The 17,358-nt window shown below is 44.0% G+C and overlaps 1 protein-coding gene and 1 pseudogene across 1 annotated transcript; both read right to left on the bottom strand.

Moving 5' to 3' along the window:
• Window positions 1-7,138: 7,138 nt before the first annotated feature.
• Window positions 7,139-7,849, bottom strand: LOC133381189 (zinc finger protein 41 homolog). The gene has a single exon (XM_061619892.1). It carries the CDS (start codon window positions 7,583-7,585, stop codon window positions 7,334-7,336), a length of 252 nt encoding a protein of 83 aa, XP_061475876.1. The 5' UTR covers window positions 7,586-7,849; the 3' UTR covers window positions 7,139-7,333.
• Window positions 7,601-8,496, bottom strand: LOC133381188 (zinc finger protein 664-like; annotated as a pseudogene).
• Window positions 8,497-17,358: the final 8,862 nt, after the last annotated feature.

A 17,358-nucleotide genomic window follows, 5' to 3' on the forward strand; every position in this document is an offset into this window, starting at 1 on the left:
CAGGTGAGAGCATCCTGCAGATAGCATCTTATCAGGAGGTCTGTTCCACACAACATAGGAAGTGGACCTTAAGCGTAGTGGCATCTACCCTTGGAATTCCCTCCCCTTAAAATATTAGACAGGTGCCGTCTCTTATCTTTTCAGCGCCTACTGAAGATCTTCCTCCTTCAACAAGCCTTTTAAGTTGAGACCTTTTCTTCGTCTGCATCTGTACTGGAGTTGCTGTTTAATATGTTTTTTAAAAGGTGTTTTTAAAGATGTTTTGTTTTGAAATTTTTTTAATGTTTTTGTTTTTTCCTGAAGTGCAAAATGAAGGAGTGGGCTCCTTCTGGGAGGAAGGGCAGGATATAAATTTAATAAATTTAATAAATAAATATCATAGATAATAGATACTTGTTGTGTGTAAGTATTTTTGGATGCTTTGGCTTTGACCAGAAAAGTTGCATATAAATATTTTAAAAATAAAAGATCTTGGGGGATCTTCAGGAGCCAATAACACACAGCGTTAGTCCAGAAGAAGGAGACGCTGAACAGTGAGTTGCTGGTCTGGAACCATATCTAGAATGGAGGATGCTTGTGCAGTGAAAATGAGGACTTAAGAGATGGAAAGAGAGAGAGATTCATGATTCCTTATATGAAAAGCTCTACAGAAATTCAGAAAAATTAAGACTAAGAAAAATAAAAAAGAACCTAGAAAAATTAGTCTCTGCCAACCTAGCCCTGGGAGGGAGTAGAAGTCTCCTCTTGGTAAAAACAGAAAGGCTTATGCTAAAAATGGCTTAGGGGAGAAGCTAAACTTAAATAAAAACAGCAAAGACCTATTCTCTGAAAATGAGGTTATTCAATTTCCCTAACAGGTGAGAGGGTGGGGACCAAACAGGACTCAAGAGGCTAAAATCGGAAAGATTCATTTTAAGTATATTAGAAGAAGACCAGTGAATGTATTTCAGTAGATGAAAGAAATCAGCACAATAATTCCAAACAAGGAACAGTATATGGAAATAATGATTAAATGGAAAAACAAAACAGAATACAAATATGCAACTTAACTATTAAACTTAACTTTTTTCAGAAGAACAATTTGTAAGAATAAAATCCTAAATTGGCCCACCTAAACTCCACCTAAACTCATGGCCTTTTTGTTTAAGAGAAGAACATAGCTACTAATACAGAGTGACATTCCAGGAAACAAGCTTCCGTTGGTTTCAGATGCATGTCAGTAGAGATCAATCCGGGATCCAGGAAAATCCATCAAAAAATTAGTTAAAAATTATAGACAAATATTTAAAAATAAAACAGTGTAGTCTGTACCACAATAAAATAATTGAAGCTATACAAAAAGTATGTGGAAACCCCAGCCCTGAAAATCTTAACCCAATGTAAAATTATTAGAAGCAGCAAGAATGGAATCTAAAAGCAAAGTTTTCTTCTCTGTGTGGGGTGCTAGAGAAGAGATCAGTTACATCTCAAAAAGAAAAAACTGCTTAAAAGATGAAGGTAAGGTGGCATCCAGAGAAGAAAGCATCATTTCTCTCCATTCCCAGAAACCTTTTTCAGATTGCTGATTGATTCCTTTTCAATTCTCCCCTGCTCACAACTAAACTTTGTTCCATATTGGTTAATAACAGGCCACACAGTAAATACCTGTAGGAACAGTTTTCCATTGTTTTAGAGGTTGACATGATCCCAAATTTTGTATTCCACCCAGGGTGGCATCACATTCAGACAACAGTCTAGCATATATTTATTCCACTGTTATTCCACTTTAAACAGTCATTGTTCCCCCGTAGAATCCTGGGAACTGTAGTTTGTTCAGGGTGCTGAGAGCTCTTAGGGGACTCCTATTCTCCTCACAGAGCTACAGTTCCCTGAGTGGTTTAACAGTCAGTTCTTCCCAGAGAACTCGGAGAATTGTAGTTCTGTGATGGGAAGAGAGGTCTCTTCACAACTCTCAGTCAGCATGGTTCACAAACTACACTTCCCACAATGCTTTGGGGGAAGCCATGACTGTTTAAAGTGAAATAGTGAGATAAACGTATAGTATGAATGTAGCCTCAGTTGAGTTCTCTTACAAGCCTCCTCGTGACTGAAAATCTCAATAAAGAGTTTCCAATCATTGAGGGGGTTGCAGAACTGAATGTGATGACAACCCCTCTTCAGTCCTTCACACTCAATGCAGGAAAGCATAGGGTTAAACTGGTGTGTCTGCCCATCTGTGTGGTATTGTGGGTGCTAGATGTATGCCCGATACATCTAAAGCATATTCAAATCACATTTTTCTCCTAAAAGAATTTCTACCCCTCAGAGTTACAATTCTCAGCAACCCTTAAGAAATTAGTGCCCAGAATTCTTTGAAGGAAAAAAATGTGCTTGAGTGTGCTTTAAATGTACAGTGCCTAAACAGCCTTTATTCTCACAACCACCCTGTGAGGTAGGCTAGAGAGAGGGGGAAATGGCTCAAGGCAACCCAATGAGCTCCATAGCCCAGCTGGGGTTTGAGCCTGTGGGGCCTTGTTATATCAGTACACCACCCAGGCTCTCACTCTGGCTCATCTTACAGGGTTGCTGCCAGGAATGCTACTATGAACTGGTAGTGTAGTGGCAAATTTGGAAGTGCAGGGTCCCTTTATGATGTCACAGCCATGCTGCTCACATAGCCACGCCCCCTTCTAAGATTATACAGGCGGGCCCCGCTTATACGGCAGGTTCTGTTCCGGACTGTCGCGGAAAAGCGGAAACCGCTGAACCCATTGAAGATAATGGTGCGCGTTGCGCAAAAATGAGGCAAAAATGGTGCGTGACAAGCAAAAACCGCCGTAAAAGCGGAACAAGCGCCTTAAAGCGGGGACTTTCCCTAATTGAAAGTCAAAAGGCGAAGCACCATAAAGCAGGGCCGCCTGTACAGCCTTCTATGAGCAGGAAAGGGGAGTGTGATGGCTACAGAGAAGAGCCTTCTCAGTGGCTGATTCACCTCCTTTCGCTGATTGTCTTCAGCCAGCAGGTAAGGACAAGGAAGCATGTTAGAAGCCTCTTCTCAGTGGCCAACACACTCCCTTTTTCTGCTGATTGGCTCATGGAGACTTAATGACCCTGCTGGGACCCTGCTCTTAAATAAGTAAGGGGTCTAAGACCCCCCTCCAAGACTGTGGACGACTACACCCCTGCTATGAACCCTCTCTAACTCCGCAAGGATTTCCAGCCCTGGATTTTCTACGCTTAGTTGTGAGGCAGGGAAGGAGCAAGGCTAGAAGCAGCAGAGAAGACCCCCACAGCCTCAGCCAGCGGCCAGTCCTAAAAAGGGGGCACCATCTCTTCGGCGCCTTTTCCATAAACGTGTATCATTCCCTTCCACAGTGGAGAGTCCTGCCAAACTCTTGTTCTAGAAACAAGAAGCCTTTTCCCCTGGAGGAGCAGCAAGAGGAGCGTCTGTTTACCCCAACTTTGCCTTGAAGCTTTGGAGAAAAAGAAGATCCTGGTCAGTTCAACCCCTTCCCTCTCGCACTCACTCACACACAGGCACAAATCCAGGCCGAAGAATTTCAGGGACGGCTCACCTCGGGTCTGGCCCAGAAAAGCCGCACAACCATCCCTCCCCCCCACGCCCTTTCCTGTGCATCAGGGCACCCCCCCCATGTCCCGCCAGCGCAATGTCCGTTTGCGGTCCACTTTGTGGCTGGCAACCTTTTTCTGGGGGGGGGGGGTCAATTGCAGGATCCTCTTTGAAGCCCTCCTAGAATGTCTACCCAGACTCCTTGGGCAAGGGAAGAGGGGCAGGAGAAGCGCCTTCCCCCTCTCTTCACTCCCCCCCCCAAGCACAGCTGCTTCCCGGACCCCTCCCCTCACCCGCGGGGAAATCTCATGGCGACTGAATGGATTGTCAGTGTGAACTTCAACCAGGAGCCTCCGATGGAAACCATTCAGTTGGTCGGGGCAGATCACTTCCTGCCTCGGATTCCGAGAGGGGAGCCCGACGGAGGCGCTCTCTGACTCACCCGCCTCACGCACGCCCCGTATCCTCTCCCCCTTCACCCAAAAAGCTTCCCCCGCGTCCCCTCCACTGTTGCACCTTTGGGCTTTTCCTCTCTTCTCTGCAGGCATCCGCCCCCCCCCCCAACCTGGCTTATTCCTCTTCCAGAGACAAAAGGAAGCACCTTCACTATCAACTTCCCCTCTTTGAAACTTTATTGCCTCCAATACGGTAATGGCAAATTCAGAAGTACTGTACTGTACAGGGCCCCTTCATGTTAGTCACAGCCACACCCCCTCTCCCCTTTTTTGCTGCTAGGTTGAGAATGAGATCCTTGTTAATGCCTTCTCCCACAGCAACAGACATCCCTAGGAGCCCACACCATGAAAGGGCAGTGTTAGCTACTGAAAAGAGTCTTCTTGGTGTCTGACTGACCTCCTTTCCCTCTGATTGGCTCCAATCAGCAGGAAAAAACAAGAAAGCATGTTAGAAGACTGTTCTCAATGGCTAACACACTCCCCTTTCATGCCAATTGGCTTGTAAGATGCTGGAGACATAGGGACCCTGCTGGGACCTGGCACCCAAGAAAGTAAGGGGTCTAAGACACACACACCCCGAGACCCTAGTCAATGGCAGAAGCAGTCTCTCTCTCTCTCTCCAAACCATTCAACTGCTGTTGAAAGAGGCTGAAAGGCCCAGCCTCACCCCCCTCCACCGCAGTCCATTCCCCAGAGTATGTCTAGAGCAAATGTTTGACTGCAATTTAATTTGGGAAATCTTTTGAGTTATCTCAGAAAATAACCAAACAATTAAAATCACACAAAAAGTTGTTTTATTGAAATAACCGTGAAAATTTCTACAAAAAATGGTAGTGAACTTATTATATAAGAACAAGCAATATATAGGATTCATGCATAATCAATGAAGCAATTACAATATGGCTACCACAAGGGCAAGGATGAATAAAAGACCAATTACCCTAATTGGACTAAGGACAAGAATAAATCATAGGTGACAAATGCAGCATGTTCTGATACCCTCCCTCCAGTCCAGCTACCTTAAGAGCAAAAGCAGAGAAGTAGTGGTTTATCATGGTTTCTAAATAATTTTCTAAAGGGAGAAACACAAACCTTAAAAACATGGGAGGTCATCCTGTCACTGGAACCCAAACCACACTCCCCTTCTTCCCAAAGGTTAACCACCACCATGTAATCTGCACTATATGCCAAAGGTCCAGGCCTACCAAATTGGCTATGGCGAGGTCTGCTGGCTCCAGTTGTAGGATTCCAGAACAGTGAGAGTCCACGGAGACTAAGAGGAAACAAGAAAATAAAAGAACCTAGCAAGATTAGCCTCTGCCAAGCTTGCCCTGGGAGGACAGGCCTCCTCTTGGTAAAAGTAGAATAGTTAGCCCCTAAAATGAGTTAAAAGCTAAATTTAAATGCAAAAGGCACAGAACTGCTCTATGTCGAAAGAAAACCAAACTGGCATGCTTTTAGGTTCCAGAAAGGAAGCTGCTAGGAGTTAGTAATGTCTGAAGGTGGTGTGTGTGAGAGAAATAGTAATATAAGCTAGAAGTTGGAAAACAGAAAGATCAGGTACACAACCTGCTCTGTTACCTTCCCAATATAAACCTCTCTTTTTCTAAAATGGATGAAACTGATTCCCAAAATAGTAGGAGCATGCTTTCTTGCAGATGTGAGAGTGGTGAATCTTTAACAAAGTCCCTTCAAGCCAGACTCTAGCATGAAAGTGGTGAATTATGGCATTAGAAGAGGTTAACCTGTTGAATTGTCTCACCCTTTTTTTGAGAGGTACCCAGGAATTCCAGACTCAAAAGCTTGTTTTCGCCTACAGATACAGTCCTCTTTCACTTGTGGTCTGTTTCTGCCTTCTGATTCTTTATGAACTGAACTGCTTTGGTCATGACAGGAGCCATCTAGGAAAACACTAAGGCTAAGCCAATTGTAGATCATGCTTTTAAGGATGGTTATGGAAACTTATTTCCCTCTATCTATGTACATATCATTTGTGGCAGGCAGCTGCACTTCGGGCTTTCCCTTCCCTCTCCGGCCACCTATGCCAAAATTTAGTGAACAAAAGCCCAACGCAGAGGCAAAACCTCACCCTGACTCTTACAAGACACTCATATCTACAGAAGCACAGCTCATGTACTGGATTGTTTCCCAACTTCAGAGGTGTTTATCCCTATTTGAAAAAGAAATATAAACATAGGATTGAAAACATCTCTGCAACTACAGCTGCACATTTGGAAACGCCCCAAATAATTGCATGTGCTTCCAGAAATACACTGTGAAGGACCTCCAGGGACCACTCCACGGCACCGAGCGCTTCCTACCTGCTTAGAAGCAGGATTAGGGCCCTAGTCAACAGGAGCTGTGGTTTTTTTCCATGTAAAATAAGGCTGTTATGCTGGTTGAAACTTGTTACCTCTGAAGTATAATCCTGAGGATTGGTATGTGCATATGTTAATCTGGAGTAGACTAACTCAACGCCATTGCTGTGTACCATCCTTCACTAATTTGGTGGTCTCGAGATCTTTTTGTGGACACATCCCATTAGCCCCAGCCAGCACAATACTGGCAGGCACCAAACTGACAATGGCTATCCTACACAGTGAATAGGAAGCACTATGGTGACTTTCAGACAATACTTACACTTCCTTCTTCCCCTTCTCTGTGGTAATCTTGTGGGCTTCCCTCCCCCATTGCTCTAGCTCTCCTTCCTCTTGCCCCCAGCCTTTTCCAGGCACACCACTTGTTTGAAGCAAGGACTGTCCATAGAAATCGAGATAAATTCAAGTTTTATTATAAAGTACTTGTACTTGTACAGCACTTGTCCCACCCACCCCAAAAAAACCAAAATGGAGCAGCAAGGAGAGAAGCCCGTGGGATATCTAGCTTGGGTCCACCTTGGCATACAAAATTAATCTTCCTTTTTTGAAGAGACTGACCCATCTGCCTGCAAGTCAATGGAGTGTGAGGCTTCTGCAAACAACAGAGCTGGTCCGGATTTTACCTGGGAGGAGTCTGAAGGCCAACTGATGTTGTTTTAGCTTTACTGCAACGCAAGAGATGTTTAGTATGAAGCCCTAGATGGTCCATGGTAACTCTTTCTACCCTGGTGGATGTCGCTGATGGGAACTGGATTGGGAAGACCTCCATTCTTTTTACATATTTGGGTTTCATGGCTCTACGCCGTGTGGGTTCTTAGATGTGTATTAAAATGTCCACCCCGACTGAAGCTCTTGCCACACACTATGCATTTATATGGCTTCTCACCTATATGAGTTCTTAGATGTGTATTAAGAGTTCTTCCACTGCTGAAACCCTTTCCACGTTCCATTCATTTATATGGCTTCTCACCTGCGTGGGTTGTTTGATGTTTAGTTAGATTTCCACTGACAGTGAAGCTCTTTCCACACTCCATGCATTTATATGGCTTCTCCCCTGAATGGGTCCATTGATGTTTAGTTAGATTTCCACTGACAGTGAAACGTTTTCCGCACTCCGTGCATTTATATGGCTTCTCCCCTGTATGGGTTCTTTGATGTGTATAAACAGTTCTATTCCAGCTGAAACTTTTTCCACACACCATGCGTTTATATGGCTTCTAACCTGTATGGACTCTTTCATGTTTAGTTAGTTGTCCACTGTCACTGAAGCTCTTTCCACATTCCATACATTTATGTGGCTTCGCACCTGTATGAGTTCTTTGATGTTTAGTTAGTTGTCCATTGTCACTGAAGCTCTTTCCACACTCTATGCATTTATATGGCTTCTCACCTGTGTGGGTCCTTTGATGTTTAGTTAGACTTCCAGTGTCCCCGAAGCTCTTTCCATATTCCATACATTGATATGGCTTCTCACCTGTGTGGGTTCTTTGATGTTTAGTTAGACTTCCACTTTGACTGAAGTTCTTTCTACATCACATACATTTATATGGTTTCTCACCCGTGTGGGTTCTTAGATGTGAATTGAGATGTACACTGTGACTGAAGTTCTTTCCACACTCCATACATTTATATGGTTTCTCCCTTGTTCTTTTTTTTATATTTATTAAGATTTCCACTCTGACTGAAGCTCTTTCCACATTCCATGCATTTATATGGTTTCTCACCCGTGTGGACTCTTTTATGTATAGCAAGGGCTCCATTCTGACTGAAGTTCTTTCCACACTCTATGCATTTATATGGTTTCTCCCCTGTATAGGTTCTTTGATGATTAGTTATTTGTCCACTGTCACTGTAGCACTTTCCACATTCCATACATTTTTATGGCTTCTCACCTGTGTGGGTTCTTAGATGTTTAGTTAAACTTTGACGGGCAATGAAGCTCTTTCCACATTCCATACATTGATAGGGCTTCTCACCTGTGTGGGTCCTTTGATGTTTAGTTAGATTTCCACTGACAGTGAAGCTCTTTCCACACTTCTTTGATGTTTAGTTAGTTGTCCATTGTCACTGAAGCTCTTTCCACACACTATGCATTTATATGGCTTCTCACCTGTGTGGGTCCTTTGATGTTATGGCGACCCTATGAATCAGCAACATCCAATAGCATGTTATAAACCACCCTGTTCAGATCTTGTAAGTTCAGGGTTGCGGCTTCCTTCATGGAATCAATCCATCTCTTGTTTGGCCTTCCTCTTTTTCTACTCCCTGCTGTTTTCCTCAGCATTATTGTCTTTTCCAGTGATTCCTGTCTTCTCATGATGTGTCCAAAGTATGATAACCTCAGTTTCATCATTTTACCCTCTAGTGACAGTTCTGGTTTAGTTTGTTCTAACACCCAATCATTTGTCTTTTTTGCAGTTCATGGTATGCACAAAGCTCTCCTCCAGCACCACATTTCAAATGAGTTGATTTTTCTCTTATCCGCCTTTTTCACTGTCCAACTTTCACATCCATACATAGAGATCAGGAATACCATGGTCTGAATGATCCTGACTTTGGTGTTCAGTGATACATCTTGACATTTGAGCAGGGAAGATAGAACAGCCCATTGTTCTTGTTCACCTCATTGCGCTCAGCGGGGAAGAGGGCACCGGGTAACTTTCACTCTCTTCAAGCACTCTGAAGGAACAGCAAAGGTCTAACACAGAGAGAGGGAGTGCCTGAGTCCGAACCCTCACACGTGCAAGGTAGACCCGCTCAGTCCAAACTCTCGTGGGTTGAGCTTGAAAGGGGGGGAGGCAGCGCCTTGTCATCACATTCTGTGGAGCGCACGCAGAAACCCCCTACCCAAGTGGAAATGTGCAGGAGTCCACTGATGACCACATGCTCAGGTCGATCATGTTTGCATCTGGCACAGCCTGAAAGATAAAGTCGCTGGAGAGGCTGCAGCCCTAAACATAGAGCAGGGCTTGCTGCAGAACCAGTAATGCGTCTTCTCCCACCGCTTGGACCTGGGTCTAAATTATGCCGTCGGTGACAATAGCACAGACAGAGCTTGCTGCCCAAGCGCTGGCGCGTGCCGATCTGCATCAAGAACTCGCCGGCTGTTATAAATAATAAGAGAACAGCCTCTCGCTCTGCAGCGGATATGAAGCACTGCGCTGACTTTGCCCAGACCTTACAGTATCTTCTACCACTTCCCTTCCCTGGGGTGATCCCAGGGGCCTTCTCCCCCTCCCCTTCAGTGACCTCCAAAAGCATCTGTCATGAACCACCCTGATCAGATCTTGTAAGTTCAGGTCTGTGGCTTCCTTCCTGTAAGGACAGAATATGGAGAAACTGATTGGTTCCCAATTGCAAAGGGTGTAAGACAGGGGTGTATTTTATCACCCTATTTGTTTAATCTATATGCAGAACATATCATACGGAAAGCAGGATTGGACCAAGATGAAGGAGGTGTGAAAATTGGAGGGAGAAATATCAATAATTTAAAATATGCAGACAATACCATACTACTAGCAGAAACCAGTAACGATTTAAAAAGAATGCTGATGAAAGTTAAAGAGGAAAGCACAAAAGCAGGACTACTGCTGAACCTCAAGAAGACTAAAATAATGACAACAGAAGATTTATGTAACTTTACAGTTGACAATGAGTACATTGCACTTGTCAAGGATTATCAATACCTCGGCACAGTCATTAACCAAAATGGAGACAATAGCCAAGAAATCAGAAGAAGGCTAGGACTGGGAGGGCAGCTATGAGAGAACTAGAAAAGATCCTCAAATGCAAAGATGTATCACTGAACACTAAAGTCAGGATCATTCAGACCATGGTGTTCCCGATCTCTACGTATGGATGTGAAAGTTGGATAGTGAAAAAAGCGGATAAGAGAAAAGTCAACTCATTTGAAATGTGTTGTTGGAAGAGAGTTTTGCACATGGCATGGACTGTGAAAAACACAAATAATTGGGTGTTAGAACAAATTAAACCAGAACTGTTACTAGAAGCCAAAATGATGAAATGAGGTTATCATACTTTGGACACATCATGAGAAGACATGATTCACTAGAAAATATAATAATGCTGGGAAAAACAGAGGGGAGTAGAAAAAGGGAAAACCAAGGCTATTTCAGAAACCAGATGGAAAGAGATCTAAATAAACTGTTCCCTTCAAAACTCCTGGGGAAAAGATTGAGGCTAAAGAAATTGTAGGTCATGCTTAAAAATGCATGTGGAGACTTATTTCCCTGTTATTGCCTGTGGCCAGTAGTGTAGTGGCAAACTCAGAAGTGCAGTGGCCCTTGATGATAGTCACACCACACCTCCTCACAGCCATGCCTCCTTTACAGCCACACCCCTTTAAGATTATACAATAAAATGAACTTCCAGTCTCTTAATTTGTTTGGACTACTTTCCCTTGTGATGCATTGCAACAATCAATGCAGATATCCCTGTGTTGTCTTTCAGCTAGGTCTACTATTTTTCATGCACGTACATGGGCAAATGTCATTCATTCATTGGTGATCACTCGTGGCCAAGTAAGATTATCTTCCAAGGTAAGGTCTTTAACGGTGGATCCGTAAGTGACTGTGGAGGCCAATCCTAGATCCATACAGCCTCTCACAGTGAGGACATCGGTTTCCAGATGGAAGACAGTCGCAATGAGGATTTGCTTGACGTGCCTTCCACTTAGCTCGTTTGTCCCTTTTGCCCTGTGCTCATGCTTCTTCAAAGTCCATAGCACCTCTGATAATAGCCGACCTCCAGTTAGGACACTCATGGGCCAAAGCTTCCCAGGTCTCAATGCTCATGTTATATTTTTGTAGATTAGCTTTAAGAGCATCTTTAAACCTCTTTTGCAGTCCACTGATATTCCGTTTTCCATCCTTAAATTGAAAGTAGCTGCTTTAGAAGATGGTGATCAGGCATTTGAACAACATGGCCGGTCCAGCAAAGTTGATGTTGAAGGATAAGTGTTTCAACACTGGTAGTCTTTGCTTCTTCCAAAATGCTAACATTAGTTGATGAGTTGAGAATAAGATCCTTTTTTTAAAAAAAAACTGGAGGCTGTGCAGCAGAGAATGAGACAGAGTCTCTCCCCTTCTGCCCAAGTTCTCCACTCTCCATCATCATCTGCACACTTATCAGTCCTTCCCCTGTGCACCCCACAACAGACACCCCTAGGAGCCAATCAGGATGAAAGGAGTGGGTGTTAGCTCCTGATAAGTCTTCTCACTGGCTGACTCACCTCCTTTCATTCTGATTGGCTCCAGCCAGCAGGAAAGGATGCTGAAGATATTGGGACCTTCCTGGGACTCTACTCCCAAAAAAGTAAGAGGTCCAACTACACCCCCGTCTGTGGCTCTGGCTACACTTCACACAGTTTAAGGCCTTACAGACAATTTCAACTACCCTTCTTGCCCAAGCCCATCTGACTTGAAGTGAAGGTTAGAGCGTTACTATTCTGTTGCAATTCCAAATGTTTTTATTTTTATGAAACGGTTTCAATTTTTTGTTTTAGTAATTTTGTTTATACATACAGCTTTGGTGTTGTAAGCCACTTTGGACAAACTATGCCGAGAAAGTTGCATAAAAATATTTTAAAATAAAAATAAATGATCCAGTGAATTTTGCAAGAGCCAATAAGAACCAGTGTTAGTGCAGAAGACGTAATATTCTGCACTGTGAGCCACTGGCCCAGCTCCTGCTCTAGAGCTGCAGATGCCCTTTGTGGTGAAATCAAGGACTTCTAGCTGAAGGGGGAGAGAGATTCACACTTCCTTACATGACACTTTCAAGTATGAAAAACAGGTTTTTTATTCACTTTATATTATCTTGCTTCAGTGAGATGTGGAGAGTGACCAAAAAGTCATAACCACATAAAAAAGTCATTTTATTGAAAAAATAAACAAAATTGGAGTTTGTGAATATTTTATTCATAAAAAATAGTGAAGGTAGCATATAAAGCAAACAATAAAAGAACAACAATAAAGCCTACATCATAAATGAACAGTAAAACAAAAGATGAATAAATGAACTAAACATCAAAATGCATTCATTAAAGTACAAGAGATCATTGGGAACATTATAGCTGTGCCCCAGGATGAATGCTCTCCTGCTATCGGGGAGAATGAGGGTCTTGGGGAAGGAGGCCATCTATCCAAGGAAGAAGGAAACAATCCTAGAAGGAACCCCTTCCTTGGGGGAACGAGCAGATATCTTCTGATACGAGGATACATCTCCAGGGGGTGGAGGGATCCGCGTAGTGGGTGATCTGATCATTGTCATTGTTATATGCCTTCAAGTTGATCATGACTTATGGCGACCCTATGAATCAGCGACATCCAATAGCATGTTATAAACCACCCTGTTCAGATCTTGTAAGTTCAGGGTTGCGGCTTCCTTCATAGAATCAATCCATCTCTTGTTTGGCCTTCCTCTTTTTCTACTCCCTGCTGTTTTCCCCAGCATTATTGTCTTTTCTAGTGATTCCTGTCTTCTCATGATGTGTCCAAAGTATGATAACCTCAGTTTCATCATTTTAGCTTCTAGTGACAGTTCTGGTTTAATTTGTTCTAACTCCCAATTATTTGTCTTTTTCGCAGTCCATGGTATGCGCAACACTCTCCTCCAACACATTTACGAGAGGGAGTGGTCCCGGGCTGTCTGAAAGAGGCGGCAGTGAGACCACTTCTGAAAAAACCTTCCTTGGACCCAGAAAATTTCAACAGCTACAGACCAGTAGTGAATGTTCCATTCCTGGGCAAGATCCTGGAACGAGTGGTTGCCGGCCAGCTCCAGGCGCTATTGGATGAAACCGATTATCTAGATCCATTTCAATCGGGTTTTAGGCCTGGTTTCGGCACCGAGACAGCCTTGGTCGCCCTGTATGATGACCTGTGTCGGGAGAGGGACAGAGGGAGTGTGACTCTGTTGATTCTCCTTGATCTCTCAGCGGCTTTTGATACCATCGACCATGGTATCCTTCTGGAGAGGCTCGCGGAGTTGGGAGTTGGAGGTACTGTTCGTCAGTGGTTCCGCTCCTACTTGGCAGATCGTCTCCAGTAGGTAGTGCTTGGGGAACATTGCTCGACACCGTGGGCTCTCCAATGTGGAGTTCCGCAGGGGTCAGTTTTGTCTCCCATGCTTTTTAACATCTACATGAAGCCGTTGGGTGCGGTCATCAGGAGTTTTGGAGTGCGCTGCCATCAGTATGCTGATGACACGCAGCTCTACTTCTCCTTTTCATCTTCTTCAGGTGAGGCTGTCAATGTGCTGAACCATTGCCTGGCCGCGATAATGGACTGGAGAGCTAACAAATTGAGGCTCAATCCAGACAAGACTGAGATGCTGCTGGTGCGCGGTTTCCCTGATCAGATGGTGGATATACACCCTGTCCTGGATGTGGTTACACTCCCCCTAAAGGAGCGGGTTTGTAGTTTGGGAGTCCTTTTAGACTCTTCCTTGTCACTTCAGGCTCAAGTAGCCTCGGTGGCACGGAATGCGTTCTACCAGCTTCGGCTGGTAGCCCAGCTACGTCCCTATCTGAGCAGGGAGGACCTCACATCAGTTGTTCATGCTCTAGTAACCTCACGATTGGATTACTGCAATGCGCTCTACGTTGGGCTGCCTTTGAAGACAGTTCGGAAGCTGCAGCTAGTGCAAAATGCGGCTGCCAGATTGTTAACAAGGACCAAGCGATCCGAACATACAACACCTGCTCTGGCCCGCTTGCACTGGCTACCAGTACGCTTCCGGGCTAAATTCAAAGTGCTGGTATTAACCTATAAAGCCTTGCACGGCGTGGGACCACAATACCTGCTGGAACGCCTCTCCCGATATGAATCTGCCCGCACACTACGCTCTACAACGAAGGGCCTCCTCCGGGCTCCGACTCATAGAGAAGCCCGGAGGGTGGTAACAAGAACTAGGGCCTTCTCAGTGGTGGCCCCCGAACTATGGAATAGTCTCCCTGAGGAGGTGCGCTTGGCGCCGACATTGCCATCTTTTCGGCGCCAAATTAAAACCTTCCTATTTTCCGAGGCATTTTAATTCAATTTAACTCAGTTTTAAAAATTTGTTGTAATTGATTTTAGATCTTTTACGTATTTTTATATGTTTTTGCTGTAGTGTATTGTATGATTTTATTGTACTTTGTTGTTCACCGCCCAGAGAGCTAATGCTAGTCGGGCGGTATAAAAATTTAATAAATAATAATAATAATAATAATAATAATTTTTCTCTTATTCGCTTTTTTCACTGTCCAACTTTCACATCTATAATTATAAATATAACTATAAATATAATTAGTAATATAATTAGTAATATAGTTAATGGGCAGTTTGATGGGCATGCAGACCACAGTGTGATGTGCCCACCTGCCTGGCACAAAGGTCACAGATGTCACCCGTTGATTGGTAAATAGTGCTGGGGAGGAGTCAGTGGCCGTAGTGCATGGAGGCACCAATTACATGGGGAAATGCAGTTGTGAGCTCCTGGGGGCAAACGTTAGGTTGCTAGGTGGGATGCTGAGAGCCAGGACCTCCAAGGTAGCTTTTTCTGAAATGCTGCCTGTTCTACACGCAGGCCCAGCTAGTCAGGCCCAGCTCTGTAGTCTCAATGCATTGATCAGACGATGATGTCGGGAGGAGGGGTTTGGATTTGTTAGGCACTGGGGAACATTTTGGGACAAGCTGTACCAAAGGGATGGGCTCCAGTTGAGTTACGATGGAACTAGACTCCTGGCACTCAAAAAGGCGCAGAGCAGCTTTTCAACTGATTGAGGGGAGGAAAGCCGAGAGGAGCTGAGGAGCGTCTGGTTCAGAACAAATCTCCCCTCTGATAAAGTCCAAAAAACGGGGTAGGCCTAGAACTGGACACTGTGAGTGCACGGAGAGAGGATAGCAACCCGGAGGGGCAAAAGTGCCACAGTACCAGAGAGTTAAGGCGAGAGTCACTTTACACGAATGTTTATACACTGATGTTAGAAGACTCCAAGCCAAGATGGGAGAACTGGAGTGCTTGGTCTTAAGAGGACAGCACTGATATAGTCAGCATAACAGAAACATGATGGAATGGAGAAAAACAGTGGGACACGGTTCTCCCTGGATATAAACGATATTGAACGATACTGAAGGACAGGGAAGGGCTTATTGAAGGTGGTGTTGCTCTATATGTGAAAGAGGGCATTGAATCCAGCAAGCTGGAAACCCCCAGGAGGCAGACTCCTGCACAGAACCTTTGGGGTGGCGATATCAGGCCCAAGAGTAATTCAATACTGGGGACATTCTATCTTCCTCCTGACCAAAAATGGTGAGGGAGATCTTGAGATGAAAAATGAAATTGAGGAAGCATCCAAACTAGGAAATGTAGTAACAGGTGACTTCAACTACCCTGTCATAGACTGGCTATATATATATATATATATATTCCAGTCATATCAAAGAAGTAAAATTCCTAGATAACTTAAATGACTGTGCCCTAGAACAGATGGTCATGGAACCAACCAGAGGGGTCAAAGAAGCTATTAGCAGCAAGAAGGCTTCCTTCAAAAATTTGTTATCCGAATGAAAATAAAAAGGAACACAAACTCTTGCAAAAAAAAATGCAAGACGGCAGTAAGAATGCTAAAAAGGAATTCAAGGAGCACATTGCTAAAAACATAAAAACCAACAACAATGAATTCTTTAAATACATCTAAAGCAGGAGACCGTCTAGGAAGGTGGCTGGACCCTTGGGTGACAAGGGAGCCAAAGATGAGCTAAGCAGGATGAGCAGATTGCAGAGGAGCTAAATGAATTTTCTGCATGTGTCTTCACAGTGGAGGATATGGGGCAGATCCCTGTGCCTGAACTATTGCAGGAAAGGTGAAGAACTGAGACAAATAATAGTGATGAGAGATGAAGTTCTAGGCTTAATAGACAAAATAAAAACTGACAAATTGCAGGGGTCCGGATGGCATCCACCAGAGAATTCTCAAAGAACTCAAATGTGAGATTGCTGACCTTCTAACAAAAATATGTAACTTGTCCCTCACATCTCTCCATACCTGAGGAACAGAAAGTGACCAATCTTTAAAAAGGGGGGGGATCCTGGAAATTACAGTGAGGTGGCCAAGTTTGCTTATGATACTGAATTGTTCAGGGTGGTTCAAACAAAAAGGGATTGTGGAGAGTTCCAAAACGACCTCTTGCAAACTGAGGTACCACTTTACTGAATGGTAAAATGGCAAATGCAATTCAATGCAAGGAAGTGTAAAGTTACGCATATTGGAGCAAAAAATCTAAAGTTCACATATATGTCCATGGGGTTTGAACTGGCGGTGACTGACCAGGAATGAGACTTTGGGGTTGTAGTGGATAGCGCAATGAACATGTTGACACAGTATGCAGCAGATTTGAAAAAGGCAAATTCCATGCTAAGGAAAGCTATTGAAAATAAAACTGCTGATATCAGAATGCTGTTATATAAATCTATGGTGCAGCCGCATTTGGAATACTGTGTACAGTTCTGGTCGTATCACCTCAGGAAGGATACTGTAGAGTTGGCAAAGGTTCCGAAAAAGGCATCCAGAATGATCAAGGGGATGGGGCGACTCCCGTGTGAGGAAAGGCTGCAGCATTTGAGGCTTTTTAGTTCAGAGAAAAGGCGAGTCAGTGGTGACATCATAGAAATGCATAAAATTATGCATGGCAGGGAGACAGTGCGTAGAGAAAAGCTTTTCTCCCTCTCGTAACACTTGAATTCGTGGTCATTCAAGGAAGGTGAATGTTGGACGATTCGGGACAGACAGTGCTTCTTCACGTAGCACATACTTAAACTATGGAATTTGCTCCCACAGGAGGGAGTGATGGCTGCTAACTTGGATGGCTTTAAAATAGGATTAGACAAATCTACTGACCACGATGGCTATGCTCTGCCTCCATTGGTGGGGGAAGCATGCTTCTGAATACCAGTTGCTGGAAACTGAAGG

The sequence above is a fragment of the Rhineura floridana genome, chromosome 3 (assembly GCF_030035675.1).
Source record: "Rhineura floridana isolate rRhiFlo1 chromosome 3, rRhiFlo1.hap2, whole genome shotgun sequence".
NCBI lineage: Eukaryota > Metazoa > Chordata > Lepidosauria > Squamata > Rhineuridae > Rhineura > Rhineura floridana.